The sequence below is a fragment of the Nycticebus coucang genome, chromosome 18 (assembly GCF_027406575.1).
Source record: "Nycticebus coucang isolate mNycCou1 chromosome 18, mNycCou1.pri, whole genome shotgun sequence".
NCBI lineage: Eukaryota > Metazoa > Chordata > Mammalia > Primates > Lorisidae > Nycticebus > Nycticebus coucang.
Window position 1 is genome coordinate 19,552,440 of NC_069797.1, and position 26,372 is coordinate 19,578,811.

A 26,372-nucleotide genomic window follows, 5' to 3' on the forward strand; every position below is an offset into this window, starting at 1 on the left:
GGACGGGGAGAGAAGGAGGGAAACCAGCTCCCCACCGTCCATAGCTGCAAGACTTGTACACCCAACTGGATATATAATTTAACTTTCCCAGATAATTGTTATCTTCCCACCTGCCCCCGCTCAACATCATGCTCCTTTCCCCACACCCACTATCTTTCCCATCTCAATAAAAGTTGCCACCATCCGGGCGGTGCCTGTGGCTCAGTGGGTAGGGTGCCGGCCCCCTATGGGTGGCAGGTTTGAAACTGGCCCCAGCCAAAATGCAACAAAAAATAGCCGGGCATTGTGTTGGGTGCCTGTAGTCCCAGCTACTGGGGAGGCTGAGGCAAGAGAATTGCCTAAGTCCAGGAGTTGAAGGTTGCTGTGAGCTGTGACACCATAGCACTCTACCGTGGGTGATCAAGTGAGACTGTCTCTAAAACAAAAAAAAAAAAAAAAAGTTGCCACCATCCATCCAGTCGCTTAACCCAAGAACCTCAAATTCATCCTTGATTCCTCCATATTCTGTCCATCCAGCCCAAACCAACATGCAACCCACCAGCCAGTCTTGTCTACTCTACTGATAAAAAATGTCCAGAATCTGGTCACCTCCTAAACCCTCCCTGACCACCACCAGGTACCACCATCACTCTCCCAGATCATTATAACAGCTTTTGCCTTGGCCTGTGACTCTTGGCTTACAACCAATTATCTATACAGGGGTCAGGGTAAACTTTTTAAAACCATGTCACCTTCCTGATCAAGAACTTTCAATGGTTTTCCCCCTGCACCTAGAATTAAAACCTAATCTCCTTTCCCTTCTGTGGTCACTAGGATCTGCCCCCTACCTACCTCACCTCTTGTATAGCACTCTCCCTGAACCCCACCTCCCACTGTGCCCACTACACTCCAGACACACTGGCCCTCTTGCTAGTCTTTAAATATATTGAGTGATTTCCCACCTCAGAGACTTTGCACGTGCTGTTCCCTCTGCCTGGAATGCTTTTCCCTTTGGTGTTCATGTGGCTATCACTTTCTCATTAGCTCTAGTGGGATGTTTAGCCTTAGCAATTTTAAATAGAACACTCAAGGTAGGTCACATTTCATCAAAGACTTGAGGAAATGAGGGTATGAGGAAGTAAGCCACTTGGGATATCTATGGGAAGAACATTGCAAGCAGACAAAACAGATAGAGCAAAGACCCTATGCCCAGTGTCTTTTGAGAAACAGCAAAAAAAGAAAGCATGGCCAGAAGGATTGGGACAAACTTGCAGAAAAAGAAAAAGTCAATTTCAAAGTCTCTCAAAGACTTGTTACACTAGAGCAGTGGTTCTCAACCTTCCTAATGCTGCGGCCCTTCAATATGGTTCCTGTGGGTTGCGACCCACAGGTTGAAAACTGCTGCACTAGAGGATAGTAAGTTACATGTCTCTTTCTCTTTATTTATTTTTTTTATTTTTGGAACACTTCATGAATTTGCGTGTCATCCTTGTGCAGGGGCCATGCTAATCTACTCTGTATCGTTCTAATTTTAGTATATGTGCTGCCGAAGTGAGCACTCTTTGTCTCTCTTTTTTTTTTTTTTTAAGCCACTTTGTTGAGGAATGATGGACATGTTAATTATGGGATCTCCTCTATTGCCCAGGCTGGAATGTAGCGGTACAGTCATAGCTCACTGCAGCCTCAAGTAGTATGTCGCAAGAGAGAGAATGTTCTGGGTAAGAAGGTGGAAGGCGGCGCCTGTGGCTCAGTGAGTAGGGCGCCGGCCCCATATGCTGAGGGTGGCGGGTTCAAACCCAGCCCCAGCCAAACTGCAACAAAAAAATAGCCGGGTGTTGTGGCGGGCGCCTGTAGTCCCAGCTGCTCGGGAGGCTGAGGCAAGAGAATCGCGTAAGCCCAAGAGTTAGAGGTTGCTGTGAGCCGTGTGATGCCTCAGCACTCTACCCGAGGGCGGTACAGTGAGACTCTGTCTCCACAAAAAAAAAAAAAAAAAAAGAAGGTGGAAGCGAGGGAGGAGAGAAAGTCGCAGAGAACCTTGTGGGTGATTACAGAAACTTGTTCTACTCTTAGAAGGTAGAAAAAATCGAGCCCTAGAAATGGCATGATCTGGGTGGCACCTGTAGCTCAGTTGGCAGGGCACTGGCCACATACACCAAGGGTGGCGGGTTTGAACCTGGCCCGGGGCCAGCTAAAACAACAATGACAACTGCAACAAAAATAAAAATATCCGGGCGTTGTGGTGGGTGCCTGTAGTCCCAGCTACTTGGGAGGCTGAGGCAAGAGAATCACTTAAGCCCAAGAGTTTGAGGTTGCTGTGAGCTGTGACGCCACGGCACTGTACCCAGGGCGATATAACGAGCCTCTGACTAAAAAAAAGAAAGAAACAGCATGATCTGACTTACATTTTCAAAAAGATTCTGGCTTCTGTGCTGAGAATAGACTGGAGGAGAAGGATGATGGGCAAAAGTAGAAGCAGGGTGACTGGGCGAGAAGCTACCAGAGCAATCTGGGGGAGGAAGGATGGTGGCTAAGACGAGGGTGGAAAGGATGAGAAGGGATGGGCCTTGAATACACTTTGAAGTGAGAGCCATCAGGGCATATGGTCGTGGGCCTAAGAGAAAAGGGGGAGGTAGTGAACGCGAGGATTTCTGACCTGAGGTGTGGGACCTCTAAGTGTTCCGTGAGCAAAGCGCTCCTGGTGGCACTATGTGGAGAAGACGGGGTGGGAGGGGAGGGACCAAGGAGGAGGAGCTAGAGTCAAGGAAAGAAGGGATGAGGTGGGTTCCTGGCATCGCCATTTCAACAGCTACCCTTACAGAGCCACTTGACTTTCACTGATGTGAACCAGTAAATGTACTTTTTGACCATTGTGGAAATTTGAATACAGATTAGACAGAAGACTATCTTAAAAATTTACTGTTTTAAAGGAAAATATTTTTGGAGCTGCATACTGAAGTAGTTAGAGGTGGAATATCATGCTGTCTGTAATTTATGCTGAAATACTTTGGCATAAAAAATTGAGTTAAAAATAAATAATTCTCTTTGAGGCATAACTTGGTTTGAAGCAGGTTTTTCTCTCTTACACAACAAAAAGGATTCTAACACGAGCCTTGGACTCGCGGAGGCCTCGAATCCATTTTGAAACTGAATTCCTAAATTCTCCTGCTAGAGAGAAAGATACACGCTCTGTGCAGCAATTTGGGAGAAGGAGAAATTGCTATTTGGTTCGTCCTCTCTCAGAAAGTCTCCCAGCTGGAAGGAAACTCCACAGGGAGGCTAGATTAGAAGCAAGGAGGGGGTGGACGGTGGGAGGCTGTGTAGAATAAGAATGGCGAGAATCAAAGCCAGCGCCCACAGCCTGAGCTTGCTGTGCAGACGTTACCTGAAATGATGCTCCTGCCATCTCTCATGAAGTCAATGCCGTGGCAGGTCATGTTGGGGACTGTGATCCGCAGCAGCTCCCTGTTAGATGACGTGTGCCACACCCTGATGTCTGTCTTGGCACAGGTGGCAAAAAGCTCAGCAGTGCCGCTGCAAAGAAGCCATCAAGAGGGTAAGAGACGCAGCCATTAGGGATGCACGATGCTTCTCAGATGCGTCCTTGACACCAAAAGGTGATTCCCACGGAGGTACGGAAGAGTGCTTTTTAGCTACCAATTATCTGAAGGTTTGATCTTAGCAGATTTCTTGTGTAAAATGGCATTTAATGCCCTCAAATCACTTGTGGACAATCTTTTGTAGTTCTTTCCTTTTAGGAATGGTTGGAGCAGGCTTGGTGCCTGTGCTCAGTGGTTAGGGCACCGGCCATATACTCCAGGACAAGTGAGTTCGAACCCAGCCCAGGCCTACTAAACAACTATGATGACAACTGCAACAAAAAGTAGCCGGGCACTGTGGCGGGCACCTGTAGTCCCAGCTACTTGGGAGGCTGAGGCAAGAGAATCGCTTAAGCCCTAGAGTTTGAGGTTGCTGTGAGCTGTGACACCATAGCACTCTACCAAGGGTGACATAGTGAGACTCTGTCTCAAAAAAAAAAAGGAAGGATTGGTACAAACCTGCAGAAAAAGAAAAAGTCAATTTCAAAGTCTCTCAAAGACTTGTTAGACTAGAGGGTAGTAAGTTACATGTCACTTTCTCTTTTTTTAAACTACTTTGCTGAGGTATGATGGACATGTTAAAAGCTGTACATATTATGGGATCTCACTCTATTGCCCAGGCTGGAATGTAGTGGTACAGTCATAGCTCACTGCAGCCTCAAAGCCCTGGCCTCAAGCCGTCCTTTCACCTCAGCCTCCTGGGTAGCCAAATTCAGGCTTGAGCCACCACAGCCAGCTAAAGCTATGCATATTTAATGTCTATAACTTGATGAGTGTTTACACCCAGTAGGTAACATTTCTTGAGACAAATATATCCATAGAATATTAAAAGAGGATACATGAACACTTTCCTATAAAGTAGATAATCTTATACAATTTCAAAGAAGAAAAATGACAACAGGCGCTAAAATTCATGTTTGTAGATAAACATGAGGGGGTAGATAAAACCCCCTTCTTTGCTTAGTTATGAGAAAACATGAGATAATGGACAAAGAAAAGAATCTCAGAGTGATTGGTCTGTCAGGCTCAAAAAAGAAAAGAAAAAAAATGCAACTTGTAAATATAATGTAACTTACCAACATGTCAAAAGATTATAGATTATTCCAATTTGGGAAAGAAAGAGGAGTAATACTAAGAGAAAAGTGGGGGAGGCAGAGATGACCTGCGGTCAGACCATCTTATTTAAAAGTTTAGATTTTTAGCTAGTCATGGTGGAGACCAAAGATTTAAGCATATCCCAAGCAATTTCTATATTTCATTGTAAATGCATCTCAAAAAAAGAGAGTTGTTCTCTCTTATTTTAAGATCTAGTCACTTTGAAATTAATAAAAATAAAAAAAAAAAGGAAGTGGATCCCCCTACACATTTCACTTTGTGGCTGAGAGTTAAGATTCTGATGCTGGACTAGTTACTTAGAAAGAGCAAGAGGAGTAGTCCCGTTTGTCACCATGTCCTCTCCTAAGACTTTCAGAATCAAGCGGTTTTGGGCCAAGAAACAAAAACAAAATCATCCCATTCCCCAGTGGATTCGAATGAAAACCAGTAATAAAATCAGGTACAGCTCAAAGAGGAGACACTGGAGAAGAACCAAGCTGGGTCTATAAGAAATTGCACATGAGACGGCGTGTACTTATGCTGTATTACGGTCACTATCACCATCTTACCATATCAAGCTGAAAATGTCATCAGTTGGACATTTGCCCACTTCACTGGGAAAATGAGTTTTCTCTTCATTTATGTGCTATTCCCTAATAAGCTGGTGCAGTAATAAATATGTGAGACCTTGAAAAAAACAAAAAAAGAAAGAGCAAGAGCTGGAAAAAAACAGCAGATGCAACAGAGCTCCTTGCCAGACAGTCCTGATGAACAGAGGCCAAATCAAGCCAACATCAGAATATTAATACTTATTTAAACTAAGAGCTGTTTATATCAGCTACTGCCTTCAGTGAATGAGCTCTTCCTCTGAGGAAAGTGAGCTTTTAAAAATGTACATGGACAACTCATGAAAATCAAATACCTGTATCATGAAATAAATCTCCCTAGAGAACTTTCCAAACTCTCTACCCATCATGTACAATCAGCTTCTTCAGCAGTCAAGCTTAGTTACAAAATGATCCATTCAAAAATTAGATTGTCCTTATTGGGTTAGTTTGACGCAGTAGGTCCACGTGCTCCCTTCCTTTCTATCTGAAACCCCATGAGATAAAGATATATAGAGATGTAGATATATCGATCCACGTCTGTTTATTTCCCTTAACAATACAAGAAAGCAGGAAGGAGAGTTATCGAATAGGTCAGAAACATTGAAATCAGCCAGATAAAACCTCTAGAGAAACAAACTGGGGAAAAACTCAGCTCAAAAGCATAAGCAGGCTCGGTGCCTGTAGCTCAGCAGCTAGGGCGCTGGCCACAAACACTGGAGCTGGTGGGTTCTAATCCAGCCCAGGCCTGCTGAATAACTATGACAACTACAACAACAACAAATAGCTGAGCGTTGTGGCGAACACCTGTAGTCCCAGCTACTTCGGAGACTGAGGTAAGAGAATTGCTTAAGCCCAAGAGTTCGAGGTTGCTGTGAACTGTGATGCCACGCACTCTACCCAGGGTGACATAGTGAGACTCTGTCTCAAAAAAAAAAAAAAAAGCATAAGCAGAGAATAAGTACATCTTATCATGTTGGATCCATGAACTGCTTACACAAACCTTCTCCAGATAACAATTATAAGATCTGGATAGCTTGTTGGCCACTCGTCTGTCTTCTTCAGAGAAAGTTCTGCTCATGTCTCTTGCCCACTTATAAATGGGACCGTTTGTTCTTTTGTTGTTGATTAGTTTGATTTCTCTGTAACTTCTAGTTATCAGCCCTTTGTCAGATGCATAGCATGCAATTATTGTCTCCCATTCTGCATGTTGTCTATATATGCTTTAGTTGTTGTAAACTACTGTGCAGAAGTATGTATATATGTATGTGTGTATTTGTTTACTTATTTATTTGAAACGGAGTCTCACTCTGTTGTCTGAGTGCCATGGCCTACAGCCTAGCTCACAGAAACCATCCTGGGTTTGTGTAATACTTCTTTTTTTTTTTGTAGAGACAGAGTCTCACTTTATCGCCCTCGGTAGAGTGCCGTGGCGTCACACAGCTCACAGCAACCTCCAACTCCTGGGCTTAGGCGATTCTCTTGCCTCAGCCTCCCGAGTAGCTGGGACTACAGGCGTCCGCCACAACGCCCGGCTATTTTTTTGTTGCAGTTTGGCTGGGGCTGGGCCTGAACCCACCACCCTCGGCGTATGGGCCGGTGCCCTACCCACTGAGCCACAGGCACCGCCCTGTGTGATACTTCTGCCTCAGCCTCCCAAGTAGCTGAGACTACAGGCACCTGCCACAACACCTGGCTATTTTTTTCTACTTTTTAGAAGAGATGGGATCTCCACTCTTGCTCGGGCTGGTCTTGAACTCTCGCGGTCAAGGGTGGAGGATCTCTTAAGACTCTGAAATTTAAAAAATTTTAAAAATTTACAAAAATAAAACCTGGATAGCTGAGCATGATGATGGCTCACACCTATACTCCCAGTGACAGGGAGGCCAAGGTGGGAGGATCATTTAAGGGCAGAAATTCAAGACCCACCTGGACAATATAGTCAGAACTGGGCTCCAATTAAAAAAAATAAAAAAAATTAGTCAGTCATGATGACATGCACCTGCAGGTCCAGCTACTCGGGAGGCTCAGGTGATAGGATCACTTGAGCCAAGCCCAGGAGTTTGCAGTTACAATGGTCTGTTATCATGTCACGGTGTTCCAGCTTGGGCGACAGAGAGACCCTATCTCTTAAAAAACAAAAACAAAACCCAAACAAATGAAAAAGAGTGGATAAATTAACAAAAATAACCCAAATTAGACAAATGCTAAAAAAACCTCTAGAAGTGGGCGGCGCCTCTGGCTCAAAGGAGTAGGGCACCGGCCCCATATACCAGAGGTGGTGGGTTCAAACCCGGCCCCAGCCAAAAATTGCCAAAAAAAAGAAAAGAAAAAAGAAAAAAAATGGTGGTAGGAAACGGATAGCCTTACTAGCTAAAGAGGCTAGAGATCAGAGTTATCAGCTTGAATCAGCTGTGGAAATCCTGGCAGCAAGAGAACCCCAGGAGTAAGACAAAAATTCTGATTGTAAACACTGCCCAAATTCCTAGCTGGCAACTGAATCATACATGTTTGGGGGGAACCCTAAGTGCAAGAAAAAGCAGGTGAGATAAGAAGATTTTACTATTTTCTTAATTGATTTTTTTTAAGGATTTCTACTTTTGAAGACAGCTAAATGGTCAATCTGAGAGTTTCTGCCTTTTTCACTGAATATGTTCTCCAACTGAGCTCAGTATGGAGGGCAGAAAGTTGAAATTTACAGGCAAGCAAGGAAATCATGGAAAGGATAAGCTTCTTCTGCATAGACTTTTAGGTGACTGCCAAATAATGTAAGCCCACAAGAGAACCCAGGGCCAAGACAAAAAAGCAGCAATGGGAAATCATGAGAACATCAGCTGGTTCACACTACTGGAAGGCAAAATTTGTAGTTTGAGTCCATGCCAACAAGTCTCAGAGAACAGTTGTTACAATGTATTCTATACATTTAATACTGAGTTCTCAACAAGAAATTATCAAACATGCAAAGAGATAGGAAAATGTGACTCAGGAAAAAGGCAGTCAAAAGAAATCAAGTCCAAGCAGAGCCAGGCACTAGATAAGTAGACAAAGACTTCAAAGCAGCTATTTAAAATATTAAAGGAAATTGTATTAGTAATAGATGAACAGATAGACAATCTTAATAAAGATTAGAACTCTTATGTATAATGTGTAATTATAAACTTTATAACAATTGTATAGTTTTCTGAATATAAAAAGTATAATAATTGAAATAAATTTACTAGATAGGTATTAACAAGAGATTAAGATGCCAAAAGAATTTGTGAACTTAAAGGTAGACTTAGTAGAGATTACATGATTAAAAAACAGAGCAAAGGAGGCGGAGCAAGATGGCAGCCGAGTAACAGCTTCCTTGCATCTGGGCACCGTGAGTCTGGGGAGATAGGACTCCAGGCATCTCTGGCTGGTGGGAACTGCCTATCATCACTCCTATGAAAATACAGGGAGTCAGCGAGAGACTTCTGGACCCCAAGAGGAGGACTAAAACAGTGGAAAGCCGGCAAGTGGTCGCGTGTGTTCAATCCGTCTAAACCCGCCCACAACTGTAAGTTCAGTAGCAGCGAGACTGCAAACCAGAAAGGCCTTACCTGTGAACTGTTTTGATGTCCTTGGACTTGGCACTGAGTTGAACTGCCTTGGGGAAGGCCTGAGCGTGAGTGCGGAGAACTTTGGCCGTTGTCTAGGGCCCCAGTCTGAGCCGCTGAGCCAGACGGAGCTGATAGTGTTTGGCGGTGGGTCACACGGATCCATTGTCAGTGATCTGCCCCGGCAAGCTCCGCCCTCAGGGTCGCAGAGCTAGAAACGGGTGGGAGCTGGTAACCCAGCAACCAAGTAGCCTAAGGGTGGGGTCTGAGCCGCCTTGCAGCCCTAACCCTCAGGGGCAGAGTGAGATTGGTTTTGGCACACTGAGTAAGTGCATAGCCACTTCAGCAGCGATTCCAGCGAGAAAGCTGGGAAAGCTTCTGCTCAGCAAGTTTACAAGTTCAAAGTGCCTTTTAAGTAGGCTGAAGAGAGATTTAGGGTGTCTACCTGCTGGGGTTTGAGAAATCAGCAGCCTCCAGTCGTATCAGAACTGTGACTAACATCTCATACCCCAGAAGACCACGTGTTGCCCAGACAATATTCAATAACATATACAAACTGCTTTGTTTTTGGTTGTGTATTTTTTTCTTCTTTTTTTTTTTTTGGTTTGGTTGTTTTTTTTGTTTGTTTATTTTGACGTTGCTGATGTTCTTTTGTTTTTTTAATTTCAATCTTTTCCACACAGATCCCTTTTTCTTTCTCAATTTTCCTAGTTTAATTATAATTTCCCATTGCTGCCTTTTTTAATAACTTCAACTTCATTTTTGCTAGTGTTTCTACCGATATAATTTGGTTTTTCACCCAATTTTATCCCCGTAAAGTTTTCTGTTTGCTTCTTTTGGTTTGATTTATAGCATTTTTGTCTTTCCTCTCTACTTGGTGGAGGTGGGGTACTGTGTCTGATCAGGTTAGCAATGAGCTGCTGACCTCAAGGGAACCACGCAACTGGGCACCCCCAGAAGGTGGGGTTTTTTAAGGTTGTGTCAAAGTACCCTACTGTACACCTATATTGCCCTGTCTCCCTCTTTCTGTGCCTCTCTTCTTTTTGTCAATATTCCTTATACCCACCCCCTCTCCTTTCTCTATCTTTCTTTTTTTCTTATCACTCGGTCCTCCTTTCTTTCATCCCCTTTTTTTGCTCTTCAACCTTCTCACCCTTCTGGTCCTATAACCCTTAGTCCACTGGCATAAGAACTTAAAGAGCAAGAGGAAGTGAAAGGAAAATTAGGGCAAGGAAACAGATAAAAGAAATCACTCATGAGGAAGAATCAGCAGAAAACTCCAGGCAACATGAAGAACCAGTCTAGAACAACCCCACCAAGGGACCATGAGGTAGCTACTGCAGATGATTCCACCAGTATAGAAATGTTAGGAATGACAGAAAGGGAATTTAGAATACACATGTTGAAAACAATGAAAGAAATGATGGAAACAATGAAGGAAATTGCTAATAAAGTGGAAAATAACCAAAAGGAAATCCAAAAACAGAATCAAATAAGAGATGAACGATATGAAGAATATAAAAAGGATATAGCAGACCTGAAGGAACTGAAACAGTCAATTAGGGAACTTAAAGATACAATGGAAAGTATCAGCAACAGGTTAGACCATGCAGAAGAAAGAATTTCAGAGGTAGAAGACAAAGTTCTTGAGATAACTCAGACAGTAAAAGAGGCAGAAAAGAAGAGAGAGAAAGCAGAACGTTCACTGTCAGAATTATGGGACTTTATGAAGCGTTCCAACATACGAGTTATAGGAATTCCAGAAGGGGAAGAAGAATGCCCCAGAGGAATGGAAGCCATACTAGAGAATATTATAAAAGAAAATTTCCCAAACATCACCAAAGAGTCTGACACACTGCTTTCAGAGGGATATCGGACCCCAGGTCGCCTCAACTCTAACCGAGCTTCTCCAAGACACATTGTGATGAACCTGTCCAAAGTCAAGACAAAAGAAAAGATTCTGCAAGCTGCCAGGAGTAAGCGCCAGTTGACCTACAGGGGCAAATCCATCAGAGTTACCGCAGACTTCTCTAATGAAACTTTCCAAGCAAGAAGACAATGGTCATCTACCTTTAATCTACTTAAACAGAACAATTTTCAGCCCAGAATTCTGTACCCTGCTAAGCTAAGCTTCAGAATTGATGGAGAAATCAAATCATTTACGGATATACAAACATTGAGGAAATTCGCCACAACAAGACCAGCTCTACAGGAAATACTTCAACCTGTTCTGCACACTGACCACCACAATGGATCAGCAGCAAAGTAAGAACTCAGAAATCAAAGGACAAAACCTAACCTCCACACTGATGCAAAAGATAAAATTAAGCAATGGACTCTCACCAAATAAGACAAATAGAATACTACCACACTTATCAATTATCTCAATAAATGTTAATGGCTTGAATTCCCCACTGAAGAGACATAGATTGGCTGACTGGATTAAAAAACACAAGCCATCCATTTGCTGTCTGCAAGAAACACACCTGGCCTCAAAAGACAAATTAAAGCTCCGAGTCAAGGGTTGGAAGACAATTTTTCAGGCAAACGGAATTCAGAAGAAAAGAGGAGTTGCAATCTTATTTTCAGATACATGTGGATTTAAAGCAACTAAAGTCAAAAAAGACAAAGATGGTCACTTTATATTGGTCAAGGGAAAACTACAACAAGAAGACATTTCAATTCTAAATATTTATGCACCCAATTTAAATGCTCCCAGATTCCTGAAGCAGACCTTACTCAGTCTGAGCAATATGATATCTGATAATACCATCATAACAGGGGACTTTAACACACCTCTTACAGAGCTGGACAGATCCTCTAAACAGAAATTAAACAAAGATGTAAGAGATTTAAATGAGACCCTAGAACAACTATGCTTGATAGATGCATATAGAACACTCCACCCCAAAGATAAAGAATATACATTCTTCTCATCACCCCATGGAACATTCTCCAAAATTGATCATATCCTGGGACACAAAACAAATATCAACAGAATCAGAAGAATTGAAATTTTACCTTGTATCTTTTCAGACCATAAGGCACTAAAGGTGGAACTCAACTCTAACAAAAATGCTCAAGCCCACCCAAAGGCATGGAAATTAAACAATCTTCTGTTGAATAACAGATGGGTGAAGGAAGAAATAAAACAGGAAATCATTAACTTCCTTGAGCATAACAACAATGAAGACACAAGCTACCAAAACCTGTGGGATACTGCAAAAGCAGTTTTGAGAGGAAAATTCATCGCTTTAGATGCCTACATTCGAAAAACAGAAAGAGAGCACATCAACAATCTCACAAGAGATCTTATGGAATTGGAAAAAGAAGAACAATCTAAGCCTAAACTCAGTAGAAGAAAAGAAATATCCAAAATCAAATCAGAGATCAATGAAATTGAAAACAAAAGAATCATTCAGAAAATTAATGAAACAAGGAGTTGGTTTTTTGAAAAAATAAATAAAATAGATAAACCATTAGCCAGACTAACTAGAAATAGAAAAGTAAAATCTCTAATAACCTCAATCAGAAATGATAAAGGGGAAATAACAACTGATCCCACAGAGATACAAGAGATCATCTCTGAATACTACCAGAAACTCTATGCCCAGAAATTTGACAATGTGAAGGAAATGGATCAATATTTGGAATCACACCCTCTCCCTAGACTTAGCCAGGAAGAAATAGACCTCCTGAACAGACCAATTTCAGGCACTGAGATCAAAGAAACAATAAAAAAGCTTCCAACTAAAAAATGCCCTGGTCCAGATGGCTTCACTCCAGAATTCTATCAAACCTTCAAGGAAGAGCTTATTCCTGTACTGCAGAAATTATTCCAAAAAACTGAGGAAGAAGGAATCTTCCCCAACACATTCTATGAAGCAAACATCACCCTGATACCAAAACCAGGAAAAGACCCAAACAAAAAGGAGAATTTCAGACCAATCTCACTCATGAACATAGACGCAAAAATTCTCAACAAAATCCTAGCCAATAGATTACAGCTTATCATCAAAAAAGTCATTCATCATGATCAAGTAGGCTTCATCCCAGGGATGCAAGGCTGGTTTAACATACGCAAGTCTATAAACGTTATCCACCATATTAACAGAGGCAAAAATAAAGATCACATGATCCTCTCAATAGATGCAGAAAAAGCATTTGATAAAATCCAGCATCCTTTTCTAATTAGAACTCTGAAGAGTATAGGCATAGGTGGCACATTTCTAAAACTGATTGAAGCTATCTATGACAAACCCACAGCCAATATTTTACTGAATGGAGTAAAACTGAAAGCTTTTCCTCTTAGAACTGGAACCAGACAAGGTTGTCCTCTGTCACCTTTACTATTCAACGTAGTGCTGGAAGTTCTAGCCAATACAATTAGGCAAGACAAGGAAATAAAGGGAATCCAAATGGGAGCAGAGGAGGTCAAACTCTCCCTCTTTGCTGATGACATGATCTTATACTTAGAGAACCCCAAAGACTCAACCACAAGACTCCTAGAAGTCATCAAAAAATACAGTAATGTTTCAGGATATAAAATCAATGTCCACAAGTCAGTAGCCTTTGTATACACCAATAACAGTCAAGATGAGAAGCTAATTAAGGACACAACTCCCTTCACCATAGTTTCAAAGAAAATGAAATACCTAGGAATATATCTAACGAAGGAGGTGAAGGACCTCTATAAAGAAAACTATGAAATCCTCAGAAAGGAAATAGCAGAGGATATTAACAAATGGAAGAACATACCATGCTCATGGATGGGAAGAATCAACATTGTTAAAATGTCTATACTTCCCAAAGCTATCTACCTATTCAATGCCATTCCTATCAAAGTACCTACATCGTACTTTCAAGATTTGGAAAAAATGATTCTGCGTTTTGTATGGAACCGGAAAAAACCCCGTATAGCTAAGGCAGTTCTTAGTAACAAAAATAAAGGTGGGGGCGTCAGCATACCAGATTTTAGTCTGTACTACAAAGCCATAGTGCTCAAGACAGCATGGTACTGGCACAAAAACAGAGACATAGACACTTGGAATCGAATTGAACACCAAGAAATGAAACTAACATCTTACAACCACCTAATCTTTGATAAACCAAACAAGAACTTACCTTGGGGGAAAGACTCCCTATTCAATAAATGGTGTTGGGAGAACTGGATGTCTACATGTAAAAGACTGAAACTGGACCCACACGTTTCCCCACTCACAAAAATTGATTCAAGATGGATAAAGGACTTAAATTTAAGGCATGAAACAATAAAAATCCTCAAAGAAAGCATAGGAAAAACACTGGAAGATATTGGCCTGGGGGAAGACTTCATGAAGAAGACTGCCATGGCAATTGCAACAACATCAAAAATAAACAAATGGGACTTCATTAAACTGAAAAGCTTCTGTACAGCTAAGGACACAATAACCAAAGCAAAGAGACAACCTACACAATGGGAAAGGATATTTGCATATTTTCAATCAGACAAAAGCTTGATAACCAGGATCTATAGAGAACTCAAATTAATCCACATGAAAAAAGCCAACAATCCCTTATATCAATGGGCAAGAGACATGAATAGAACTTTCTCTAAAGATGACAGACGAATGGCTAACAAACATATGAAAAAATGTTCATCATCTCTATATATTAGAGAAATGCAAATCAAAACAACCCTCAGATATCATCTAACCCCAGTGAGAATGGCCCACATCACAAAATCTCAAAACTGCAGATGCTGGCGTGGATGTGGAGAGAAGGGAACACTTTTACACTGCTGGTGGGACTGCAAACTAGTACAACCTTTCTGGAAGGAAGTATGGAGAAACCTCAAAGCACTCAACCTAGACCTCCCATTCGATCCTGCAATCCCATTACTGGGCATCTACCCAGAAGGAAAAAAATCCTTTTATCATAAGGACACTTGTACTAGACTGTTTATGGCAGCTCAATTTACCATTGCCAAAATGTGGAAACAGCCTAAATGCCCACCAACCCAGGAATGGATTAACAAGCTGTGGTATATGTATACCATGGAATACTATTCAGCTATTAAAAAAAATGGAGACTTTACATCCTTCGTATTAACCTGGATGGAAGTGGAAGACATTATTCTTAGTAAAGCATCACAAGAATGGAGAAGCATGAATCCTATGTACTCAATCTTGATATGAGGACAATTAATGACAATTAAGTTTATGGGGGGGGGGAAGCAGAAAGAGGGATGGAGGGAGGAGGGTGGGGCCTTAGTGTGTGTCACACTTTATGGGGGCAAGACATGATTGCAAGAGGGACTTTACCTAACAATTGCAATCAGTGTAACTGATTTATTGTACCCTCAATGAATCCCCAACAATAAAAAAAAAAAAAAAAAAAAAAAACAGAGCAAAAGATTGAAGAACAATGAACAGTCTAGAGATCTGTGGGTAAAAATAAAATTATTCTATATATATATATAAATTTATTGTTGGGGATTCATTGAGGGTACAAAACCAGGTTACACTGATTGCATTTGTTAGGTAAAGACCCTCTTACAACTAGGTCTTGCCCCCAAAAGGTGTGTCACACACCAAGACCCCACCCCCTCCCTCCTTCCCTCTCTGCTCTTCCTTTCCCCACCACTCACTCCTTCTTTCTCACTCTGCTCTCCCCTTCCCCTACCCTGACAGTGTCATTAATTGTCATTACTTATCCTCATATCAAAATTGAGTACATAGGATTCATGCTTCTCCATTCTTGTGATGCTTTACTAAGAATAATGTCTTCCACTTCCATCCAGGTTAATACAAAGGCTGTAAAGTCTCCATTTTTTTTAATACCTGAATAGTATTCCATGGTGTACATATACCACAGCCTGGGTTGGTGGACATTTACGCTGTATCCACATTTTGGCAATTATAAATTGAGCTGCAATAAATAGTCTAGTGCAAGTGTCCTTATGATAATGTCTTATACTCCTGGATAGATGCCCAGTAATGGGATTGCAGGATCAAATGGGAGGTCTAGCTTGAGTTCTTTGAGGGTTCTGTATACTTCCTTCCAAAAAGGTTGTATTAGTTTGCAGTCCCACCAGCAGTGTAAAAGTGTTCCATTCTCTCCACATCCACGCCAGCATCTGCAGTTTTGAGATTTTGTCATGTGGGCCATTCTCACTGGGGTTATATGGTATCTCAGGGTGGTTTTGATTTCTCTAATAAATAGGGATGATGAGCATTTTTTCATGTTTGTTAGCCATTCATCTGTCTTCTTTAGAGAAGGTTCTATTCATGTGTCTGCCCATTGATATATGGGATTGTTGGCTTTTTTCACGTGGATTAATTTGAGTTCTCTATAGATCCTAGTTATCAAGCTTTTGTCTGATTCAAAATATGCAAATATCCTTTCCCATTGTGTAGGTTGTAGATTTGCTTTGGTTGTTGTCTCCTAGGTTGTACAGAAGCTTTTCAGTTTAATTAAGTCCCATTTGTTTATTTTTGTTATTGTTGCAATTGCCATGGCAGTCTTCTTCATGAAGTCTTTCCCCAGGCCAATATCTTCCAGTGTTTTTCCTATGCTTTCTTTGAGGATTTTTATTGTTTTGTGCCTTAAATTTAAGTCCTTTATCCATCTTGAATCAATTTTTGTGAGTGGAGAAAGGTGTAAGTCCAGTTTCAGTCTTTTACATGTGGATATCCAGTTCTCTCCACATCATTTATTGAATAAGGAGTCTTTTCCTCAAGGTATGTTCTTATTTGGTTTATGGAAGATTAGGTGGTTGTAAGACGTTAGTTTCATTTCCTGGTTTTCTATTTGATTCCAAGTGTCTATGTCTCTATTTTTGTGCCATTACCATGCTGTCTTGACCACTATGGCTTTGTGGTACAGCCTAGAATTTAGTACGATGATGCCCCCAGCTTTGTTTTTATTACTAAGAACTGCCTTAGCTATACGGGGTTTTCTCTGGTTCCATAGAAAACACAGAATCATTTTTTCCACATCTTGAAAGTACAATGTTGGCAGCTTAATAGGGATGGCATTGAATAGGTAGATTGCTTTGGGAAGTATAGACATTTTATCAATGTTGATTATTTCCAGCCATGAGCATGGTATGGTCTTCCATTTGTTTTTTTTTTTTTTTTTTTTTTTTGTAGAGACAGAGTCTCACTGTACCGCCCTCGGATAGAGTGCCGTGGCGTCACACGGCTCACAGCAACCTCCAACTCTTGGGCTTACATGATTCTCTTGCCTCAGCCTCCCGAGCAGCTGGGACTACAGGCGCCCGCCACAGCGCCCGGCTATTTTTTTTTTTTTTTTTTGTTGTTGTTGCAGTTTGGCCAGGGCCGGGTTTGAACCCGTCACCCTCGGCATATGGGGCCGGCGCCCTGCTCACTGAGCCACAGACGCCGCCCCTTCCATTTGTTAATATCATCTGCTGTTTCCTTTCTGAGGATTTCATAGTTTTCTTTATAGAGGTCCTTCACCTCCTTTGTTAGGTATATTCCTAGGTATTTCATTTTCTTTGAAGCTATGGTGAAGGGAGTTGAGTCCTTATTTAGCCTCTCATCTTGACTGTTGTTGGCATATACAAAGGCAACTGACTTGTGGACATTGATTTTATATCCTGAGACATTACTGTATTTTTTGATGACTTCCAGGAGTCTTCCAGTGGTTGAGTCTTTGGGGTTCTCTAAGTATAAGATCATATCGTCAGCAAAGAGGGAGAGTTTGACCTCCTCTGCTCCCATTTGGATTCCCTTTATTTCCTTGTCTTGCCTAATTGTATTGGCTAGAACTTCAGCAGTATATTGAATACTAATGGTGACAGAGGACAACCTTGTCTGGTTCCAGTTTTAAGAGGAAAAGTTTTCAGTTTTATTCCATTCAGTAAAATATTGGCTGTGGGTTTGTCATAGATAGCTTCAGTCAGTTTCAGAAATGTGTCACCTATGCCTATACTCTTCAGTGTTCTAATTAGAAAAGGATGCTGGATTTTATCAAATGCTTTTTCTGCATTTATTGAGAGGATCATATGGTCTTTGTTTTTGCTTCTATTAATATGGTGGATAACATTTATGGACTTGCATATGTTAAACCAGCCTTGCATCCCTAGGATGAAACATACTTCATCATGATGAATGACTTTTTTGATGATAAGCTGTAATCTATTGGCTAGGATTTTGTTGAGAATTTTTGCATCTATATTCATGAGTGAAGTTGGTCTGAAATTCTCCTTTTTAATTGGGTCTTTTCCTGGTTTTGTTATCAGGGTGATGTTTGCTTCGTAGAACGTGTTGGGGAAGATTCCTTCCTCCTGAATTTTTTGGAATAATTTCTGCAGTACAGGAATAAGCTCACCCTTGAAGATCTGATAGAATTCTGGTGTGAAGCCATCTGGACAGGGACATTTTTTTGTTGGAAGCTTTTTTATTGTTTCTTTAATCTCAGTGCTTGAAATTGGTCTGTTCAGGAGCTCTATTTCTTCCTGGGTAAGTCTAGGGACAGGGTGTGATTCCAAATATTGATCTATTTCCTTCACATTGTCAAATTTCTGGGCACAGAGTTCAGAGATGATCTCTTGTATCTCTGTGGCATCAGTTGTAATTTCCCCTTTATCATTTCCAATTGAGGTTACTAGAGATTTTACTTTTCTATTTCTAGTTATTCTGGTCAAAGGTTTATCTACTTTATTTTATTTTTTTCAGAAAAACAACTCCTGGATGGTGCCTGTGGCTTAAAGGAGTGGGGCACTGGCCCCATGTGCCAGAGGTGGCTGGTTCAAACCCAGCTCCAGCCAAAAACTGCGAAAACAAACAAACAAAAACCTCTTTGTTTCATTAATTTTCTGAATGATTCTTTTGTTTTCAATTTCGTTGATCTCTGATTTGATTTTGGATATTTCTTTTCTTCTACTGGGTTTAGGCTTAGATTGTTCTTCTTTTTCTAATTCTGTAAGTTGGCTTATGAGTTTATTGATGCGCTCTCTTTCTGTTTTTCGAATGTAGGCATCTAAAGTGATAAATTTTCCTCTCAGAACTGCTTTTGCGGTATCTCACAGGTTTTGGTAGCTTATGTCTTCATTATTGTTATGCTCAAGGAAGTTAATAATTTCCTCTTTTATTTCTTCCTGCACCCATCTGTCATTGAACAGAAAGTTGTTTAATTTCTATGCCTTTGTGTGGGGTTGAACGTTTTTGTTGGAGTTGAGTTCCACCTTTAGTGCCTTGTGGTCTGAGAAGACACAAGGTAAAATTTCAATTCTTTGGATTCTGTTGAGGTTTGTTTTGTGTCCCAGGATATGATCAATTTTGGAGAATGTTCCATGGGGTGATGAGAAGAATGCATATTCTTTATCTTTGGGATGGAGTGTTCTATATGCATCTATCAAGCACAGTTGTTCTAGGGTCATTTAAGTCCCTTATATCTTTGTTTAATTTCTGTTTAGAGGAGCTGTCCAGCTCTGTAAGAGGAGTGTTAAAGTCCCGTGTTATTATGCTATTATCAGATATCATATTGCTCAGACTGAGTAAGGTCTGTTTCAAGAAACTGGGAGCATTTAAATTGAGTGCATAAATATTTAGAATTGAAATGTCTTCTTGTTGTATTTTTCCCTTGACCGATATAAAGTGACCATCTTTGCCTTTTTTGACTTTAGTTGCTTTAAATCCACATGTATCTGAAAATAAGATTGCAACTCCTCTTTTCTTCTGAATTCCATTTGCCTGAAAAATTGTCTTCCAACACTTAACTTGGAGTTTTAATTTGTCTTTTGAAGCTAGGTGTGTTTCCTGCAGACAGCAAACGGATGACTTGTGTTTTTTAATCCAGTCAGCCAATCTGTGCCTCTTCAGTGGGGAATTAAAGCCATTAACATTCATTAAAATAATTCACAAGTGTGGTAGTGTTCTACTCATCTTATTTTGTGAGAGTCCATTGCTTAGTTTTATCTTTTGCATCAGTGTGGAAGTTAGGTTCTGTCCTTTAATTGCTGAGTTTTTACTTTGCTGTAGATCCATTGTGATGGTCAGTATGTAGAACAGGTTGAAGTATTTCCTGTAGAGCTGGTCTTGTTGTGACAAATTTCCTCAATGTTTGTATATCAGTAAATGATTTAATTTCTCCATCAATTTTCAAGCTTAGCTTAGGAAGATATAGAATTCTGGTCTGGAAAGTGTTCTGTTTAAGTAGATTGAAGGTAGATGACCATTGTCTTTTTGCTTGGAAAGTTTCATTAGAGAAGTCTGCAGTCATACTGATGGATTTGCCCCTGTAGGTCAACTTACTCCTGACAGCTTGAAGAATCTTTTCTTTTGTCTTAACTTTGGACAGGTTCATCACAACGTGTCGTGGAGAAGCTTTGTTAGAGTTGAGGTGACCTGGGGTCCTATATCCCTCTGAAAGGAGTGTGTCAGAATCTTTTGTGATATTTGGGAAATTTTCATTTGTAATATTCTCGAATATGGCTTCCATTCCCCAGGGGCATTCTTCTTCCCCTTCTGGGATACCTATAACTCGTATGTTGGAACGCTTCATAAAGTCCCATAACTCTGTCAGTGAATGTTCTGCTTTCTCTCTCTTCTTTTCTGCCTCTTTAACTATCTGAGTTCTTTCAAGAGCTTTGTCCTCTACTCTGAGATTCTTTCTTCTGCATGGTCTTACCTGTTGCTGATACTTTCTATTGCATCTTTAAGTTCCCTAATTGACTGCTTCAGTTTCTTCAGCTCTGCTATATCCTTTCTATATTCTTCATATCATTCATCTCTTATTTGATTCTGTTTTTGGATTTCTTTTTGGTTATTTTCCACTTTATCAGCAGTTTCCTTCATTGTGTCCATCATTTCCTTCATTGTTTTCATCATCTGTATTCTAAATTCCCTTTCTGTCATTTCTAACATTTCTTTATAGGTGGAATCCTCTGCATTAGCTACCTCACAGTTCCTTGGGGGAGTTGCTCCGGACTGGTTTTTCATGTTGTCAGGAGTTTTCTGCTGATTCTTCCTCATGAGTGATTTATTTTATCTGTTTCCTTGCCCTAATTTTCCTTTCACTTCCTCTTGCTCTTTAAGTTGTCGTGCCTCTGGACTAGGGTTTCGATGAGTCCTTTTGGTACAGGACCAGAAGGATGAGAAGATTGAAGAGCAAGAAGGGAAAAAAGAAAGAAAAGAAAAAAGAGAAAGGAGACAGTGTGGTTAAAGAGAATATTGACAAAAAGAAGAAAGGCACAGAAAGAGGGAGACAGGAGCAATATAGGTGTACAGTAGGCACTTTGACCCAACCTTAAAAACCCCCAACCTCTGGGGGTGCCAGGTTGGGTGGTTCCCTTGAGGTCAGCAGCTCTTTGCCAGCCTGTTTGGACACAGTACCCCACCTCCACCAAATAGAGAGGAAAGATAAAAATGCTATAAATCAAACCAAAACAAGCAAACAGAAAACTTTAGGGGATAAAATTGGAGGAAAAAAACTAATAATAGAGGTAGAAACACTAGCAAAAATGTAGTGCTAATTGTTGAAAAGGCAAGAATGGAAAAATTGTATTTAAACTAGAAAAATGTAGAAAATAAAGAAAGATAAAAAAAGAAAAGGGGCGGCGCCTGTGGCTCAGTCGGTAGGGCGCCGGCCCCATATACCGAGGGTGGCGGGTTCAAACCCGGCCCCAGCCAAACTGCAACCAAAAAATAGCCGGGTGTTGTGGCGGGCGCCTGTAGTCCCAGCTACTCGGGAGGCTGAGGCAAGAGAATCGCTTAAGCCCAGGAGTTGGAGGTTGCTGTGAGCTGTGTGAGGCCACGGCACTCTACTGAGGGCCATAAAGTGAGACTCTGTCTCTACAAAAAAAAAAAAAAAAGAAAGAAAAGAAAAATCTTTAGGTAAAATGTTGAAATTTATAAAAAAGCAAAAAACAAAGTAGTATATATATCTTGCTGGATATTGTCTGGGCAACAGGTGATCTTATGGGGTATGAGATGTTAATTATAATGCTAGCTGTACGAGATGGAGACTGGAGGCCTCTGCTGATTTCTCAAACCCCGCAGGGTGGAGACCCTAAATCTCTCCTCGGCCTGCTTAAAAGGCACTTTTTTTTTTTTTTGTAGAGACAGAGTCTCACTGTACTGCCCTCGGGTAGAGTGCCGTGGCATCACACGGCTCACAGCAACCTCTAACTCTCAGGCTTACGCGATTCTCTTGCCTCAGCCTCCCGAGCAGCTGGGACTACAGGCGCCCGCCACAACGCCCGGCTATTTTTTTGTTGCAGTTTGACCAGGGCCAGGTTTGAACCCGCCACCTTGGCATATGGGGCCGGCGCCCTACTCACTGAGCCACAGGCGCCGCCCTTAAAAGGCACTTTAAACTGCTAATCTTGGCTAAGCAGAAGCTTTCCCAGGAAAGCACTTATCGCTGGGATCACTCCTGAAGTGGCTATCCACTTACCCAGTGTGCCAAAACTGGTCTCACACTATGCCCCTGAGGGCTAAGGCTGTAAGGCGTCTCAGTCCCTGCCTTTAGGCTGCTCAGTCACTGATTACTCACTCTCACCTAATACTTGCTCTGTGACCCTGAGGGTGGAGCTTCCGGGGCAGTTCTCCCACAATGGCTCCATGCGGCCCACAGCTGAACACTATTAGCTCTGTCTGGCTCAGTGGCTCAGTCTGGGGCCCTAGACAATGCTTAAAATCCTCCACACTCTTGCCCAAGTTCTCCCAAGGTAGTTCAACTGAGTACCAAGTCCAAAAAACCCAAAACAGCTCACAGGTAAGGCCTTTCCTGTTTGCAATCTCACTGCTGCTGTACTTACAGCTGCTGGCGGGATTAGACCGAACAAACATATGCAACCACTTGCCAGTTTTCCACTGCTTTTGTCCTCCTCATGGGGTCCAGAAGTCTCACACTGACTCCCTATGTCCCCAAAGGGATGTTTCTGGGCAGATCCCACCAGCCAGCAATGTCTGGAGTCTTCTCTCCCCAGACTCACTGTGCCCAGTTGCAAGGAAGCTGTTACTCGGCCGCCATCTTGCTCCTCCCCTAACATGTATTTTAAATCTCAGGAGAATAGAAACAATATAAGAATATTCTTAATTCTTCAACATAAAGATTCTTGAAGAAGCAATGGCTGAAAGCTTCCCAATTTGGTGGAAAACATTAGCTAAACCCTAAGCAGAATAAATACAAAAAGAAAAACACATCATGGTCGTACTGATGGAAGACAAAAGCAAAGAGAACATCTTGAAAGTAGACAAAGAAGAAAATGATACCTTATAAAGAGGGCATCAATAATAAGAACATATAATGACTTCTCATTAAAAACTATGGGAGCCAGAAGGCGTTGGAATGATGTATCCAACCTGATGAATAAATGGAAAATAATCAGGAAAGAATTCTATAACCAGTGAAAAATTATTCCTAAAAAATGAAGGCTAGAAAAAAATGTTCTCAGATAAGCAAAACAGAAAATTCTTTACCACAGACTTATGCTCAAAGAAAAATGCTAAACAAAGTTCTTTAGGCTGAAGGGAAAAGATACCAGATGGCATCTTAGATATAAATAAAGAATGAAGAAAATCAAAAGTGCTCAAATATGTGGGCAAGCACAGAAAACATCTTTAAAATTTTCTTTTCTTCTCTTAATTTCTTGAAAAAATTTGTGATTGTTTAAAGAAAAATTATAATATTGCTTTGATGGCCTTATAATATTGATAGGCATTCGGCTCGGCGCCTGTGGCTCAAGTGGCTAAGGCGCCAGCCACATACACCTGAGCTGGTGGGTTTGAATCCAGCCCCGGGCCGCCAAACAACAATGAGGCTGCAACCAAAAAAAAAAAAAAATAGCTGGGCATTGTGGCGGGTGCCTGTAATCCCAGCTACTTGGGAGGTAGAGGCAGGAGAATCACTTGAGCCCAGGAGTTGGAGGTTGCTGTGAGCTGTAATGCCACAGCACTCTATCCAGGGCAACAGCTTGAGGCTCTGTCTCAAAAAAAAAAAAAAAAAAAAAAAATATATATATATATATATATATATTGATAGGCATTCATTAGAACAACAGCAGCAAGGATGAGGGTAGCGGTTAAGGGAAATATTGATACATTGTTGCAAAGTTCTACCCTGTATTTTACAGAGGTAATTCAATATTAACTCTAAGTGGACTATGCTATGTTCAAGATGCATATTGTCATCCTTAGAGCAACCATCAAAGAATTAACACAAAAATATTAATATATAGCTAGAAAGCGAATAGTGCTATTAAATGGAATGCTGAAAATGTTTGATTACCACCAAAGTAGCCAGGAAAAAAGTAACAGAAGAACGAAGAACAATGAGACAAAGGAAAGCAATAGAAAAATGGAAGATTTAATCTGGGAAACAACCCAAGTATTCATCAACTGCTGAATAAACAAAATATGGTATAATCCATAAAGTGGAATTGTATAATCCATAGAGGAGAATTTGTTTGGCAATGAAAAAGGGATGAAGAACTGATAAACCCTGTAACAGGTGAGCCTCAGAAACATGATGCTAAGCCAGAAAAACCAGTCACAAAAGATCATATGTTTTATGATCCCATTTATATTGTCCAGAATAAGAAAAATCCATAGACAGAAAGAGTAGCATTTGCCTAGCAAGGTGGATGGAGGAAGCAACTGGGAAATTAGGATGGACTGCCTGTGGGTTTCTTTGGGGGATAATGAAATGTTCTAAATTTAGATTGTGGTGACTGTTACACAACTCTCTAAGTATGCTAAAAGCCATTGGCTTGGACAATGGTTCACTGTAAATGGGTAAACTTTACGGTACATAAATTATATTTCTATAAAGAAATATAATTCTTTATATTTCTTTATAATTCTTTATATGTCTATAAAGCTCTTTTTAAAAAACTTTAAGGAAAAAGAAGAGGTACGAAACCCAAATAGATCAATAGCTATGTAAGAAATTGAAAAGATAGTTAAAAATCAACCCTAAAAATGCACTAAGACCAAACAATTTTGTAGATTGATTCTACCAGGCTCCTTAGAAAAACAGTAAGATAGAAAAGAAATGACCAATTTTCAAATAAAGATTCACCTAATGGGAAAGCACCAGCCGTTTTCACTGTTAGAAATACTTGGAGAAACCTGATCACGAGGACCCAGGGAGCAAAACCCACAGCTCGTGATCTCAAAAATCGAGTTTTTAAAGTAAGTCTTGCTGATCTGTAGAATGGTGATTTTATTTTTATTGGGACTACAGGCGCCCGCCACAACGCCCTGCTATTTTTTGGTGATAATTGTCATTGTTGTTTGGCAGTCCCGGGCTGGACTCAAACCTGCCTGCTCTGGTGCTTGTGGCTGGTGCCCCAGCCACTGGAGCTACAGGCACCGAGCCTGTAGAACAGTGATTTTGAATATTGTAAATTCAAGCTAAATGCAGAGGCAGTTCAGAGAAAACACTGACCGACTCTGTGAAATGGATCTCCCCGAGGACAAAATGTGCTTCCAGACCAAATCAGGGCACACTATGACCAAACCTCTTTTTGATATCAAACTGCTGATGTTTTCTGTTTTACTGTTTTGGGTAGGTTTACCAAGAAATACAACCACCAGGTCCAGAAGACCTTTTACATCAACCACTATAAAGTCTCCCAAATCTGAAAGATCCCAAGAGGTACAAAGAAATGACTGGAAAGAAGTCTGACAAAAGGCATTACAGATGCTCCCTGACTTATGGGGGAGTTATGTCTGGATAAACCTATCATGTGTTGAAATTACTGTAAGTCAAAAATGCATTGAAAGGCTGGTGTGCATTTAAAACCTGAGGTCCTGTCGCTCTGGGAGGCCACAGAAGAAGGATAATTTAAGGTCAGAAGTTGGAGACCAGCCTGAGTGAAAATAAGACCCCCATCTCTACAAAAAATAAAAAAAAATAGCTGGGCATGGCAGTACATGCCTATAGTCCCAGCTGCTTGGGAGGCTGAGGCAGGAGGATCACTTGAGTCCAGGAGTTTTAGGTTGCAGTAAGCTATGAAGATGCCATTGCACTGTAGCCCAGGGGACAGAGCAAGATCCTGTCTCCAAAAACAAAAAATATATTTAATACTCCCAACCTATGAAACATCACAGCTTAGTCTAACTACCTTAAACATGCTCAGAATGCTCTCATTAGCCTAAAGCTAATGTTTTGGGTAAAATCATCTAACACAAAGCCTATTTTATAATAAAGTGTTGAATATCTCATGTAATTTATTGAATTCTGTTCTGAAAGTGAAAACAGAATGATCATATGGGCTGGGTGCGGTGGCTCATGCCTGTAATCCTAGCACTCTGGGAGGCCAAGGCAGGTAGATTGCCTGAACGTCATAGGTTCAAGACCAGTCTGAGCCACAGCAAGACTCCCATCTCTAAAAATAGCTGGGTGTTGTGGCAGGCGCCCATAGTTCCAGCTACTTGGGAGGCTGAAGCAAGAGAATCGTTTGAGCCCAAGAGTTTAAAATTGCTGTGAGCTATGATGCCACTGCAACTCTACTGAGGGCAACAAAGTGAGACTCTGTCTCAAAAAAAAAAAAAGAAATG

General features: G+C 41.0%; 1 protein-coding gene and 1 non-coding gene across 3 annotated transcripts in view; both read right to left on the reverse strand.

Moving 5' to 3' along the window:
• The window catches only part of CFAP52 (cilia and flagella associated protein 52), a 71,485-nt gene that overhangs the window by 9,262 nt on the left and 35,851 nt on the right, over nt 1–26,372 (reverse strand). For both annotated transcript variants that reach the window (XM_053569191.1, XM_053569192.1), the window contains exon 9: nt 3,362–3,510. In XM_053569191.1, the coding sequence (XP_053425166.1) occupies nt 3,362–3,510 (149 nt within the window). The remainder of the gene's footprint in view (nt 1–3,361; nt 3,511–26,372) is intronic.
• On the reverse strand, nt 1,432–1,538 carry LOC128571343 (U6 spliceosomal RNA). The gene has a single exon (XR_008375773.1). It is a non-coding gene; the product is annotated as a U6 spliceosomal RNA (small nuclear RNA).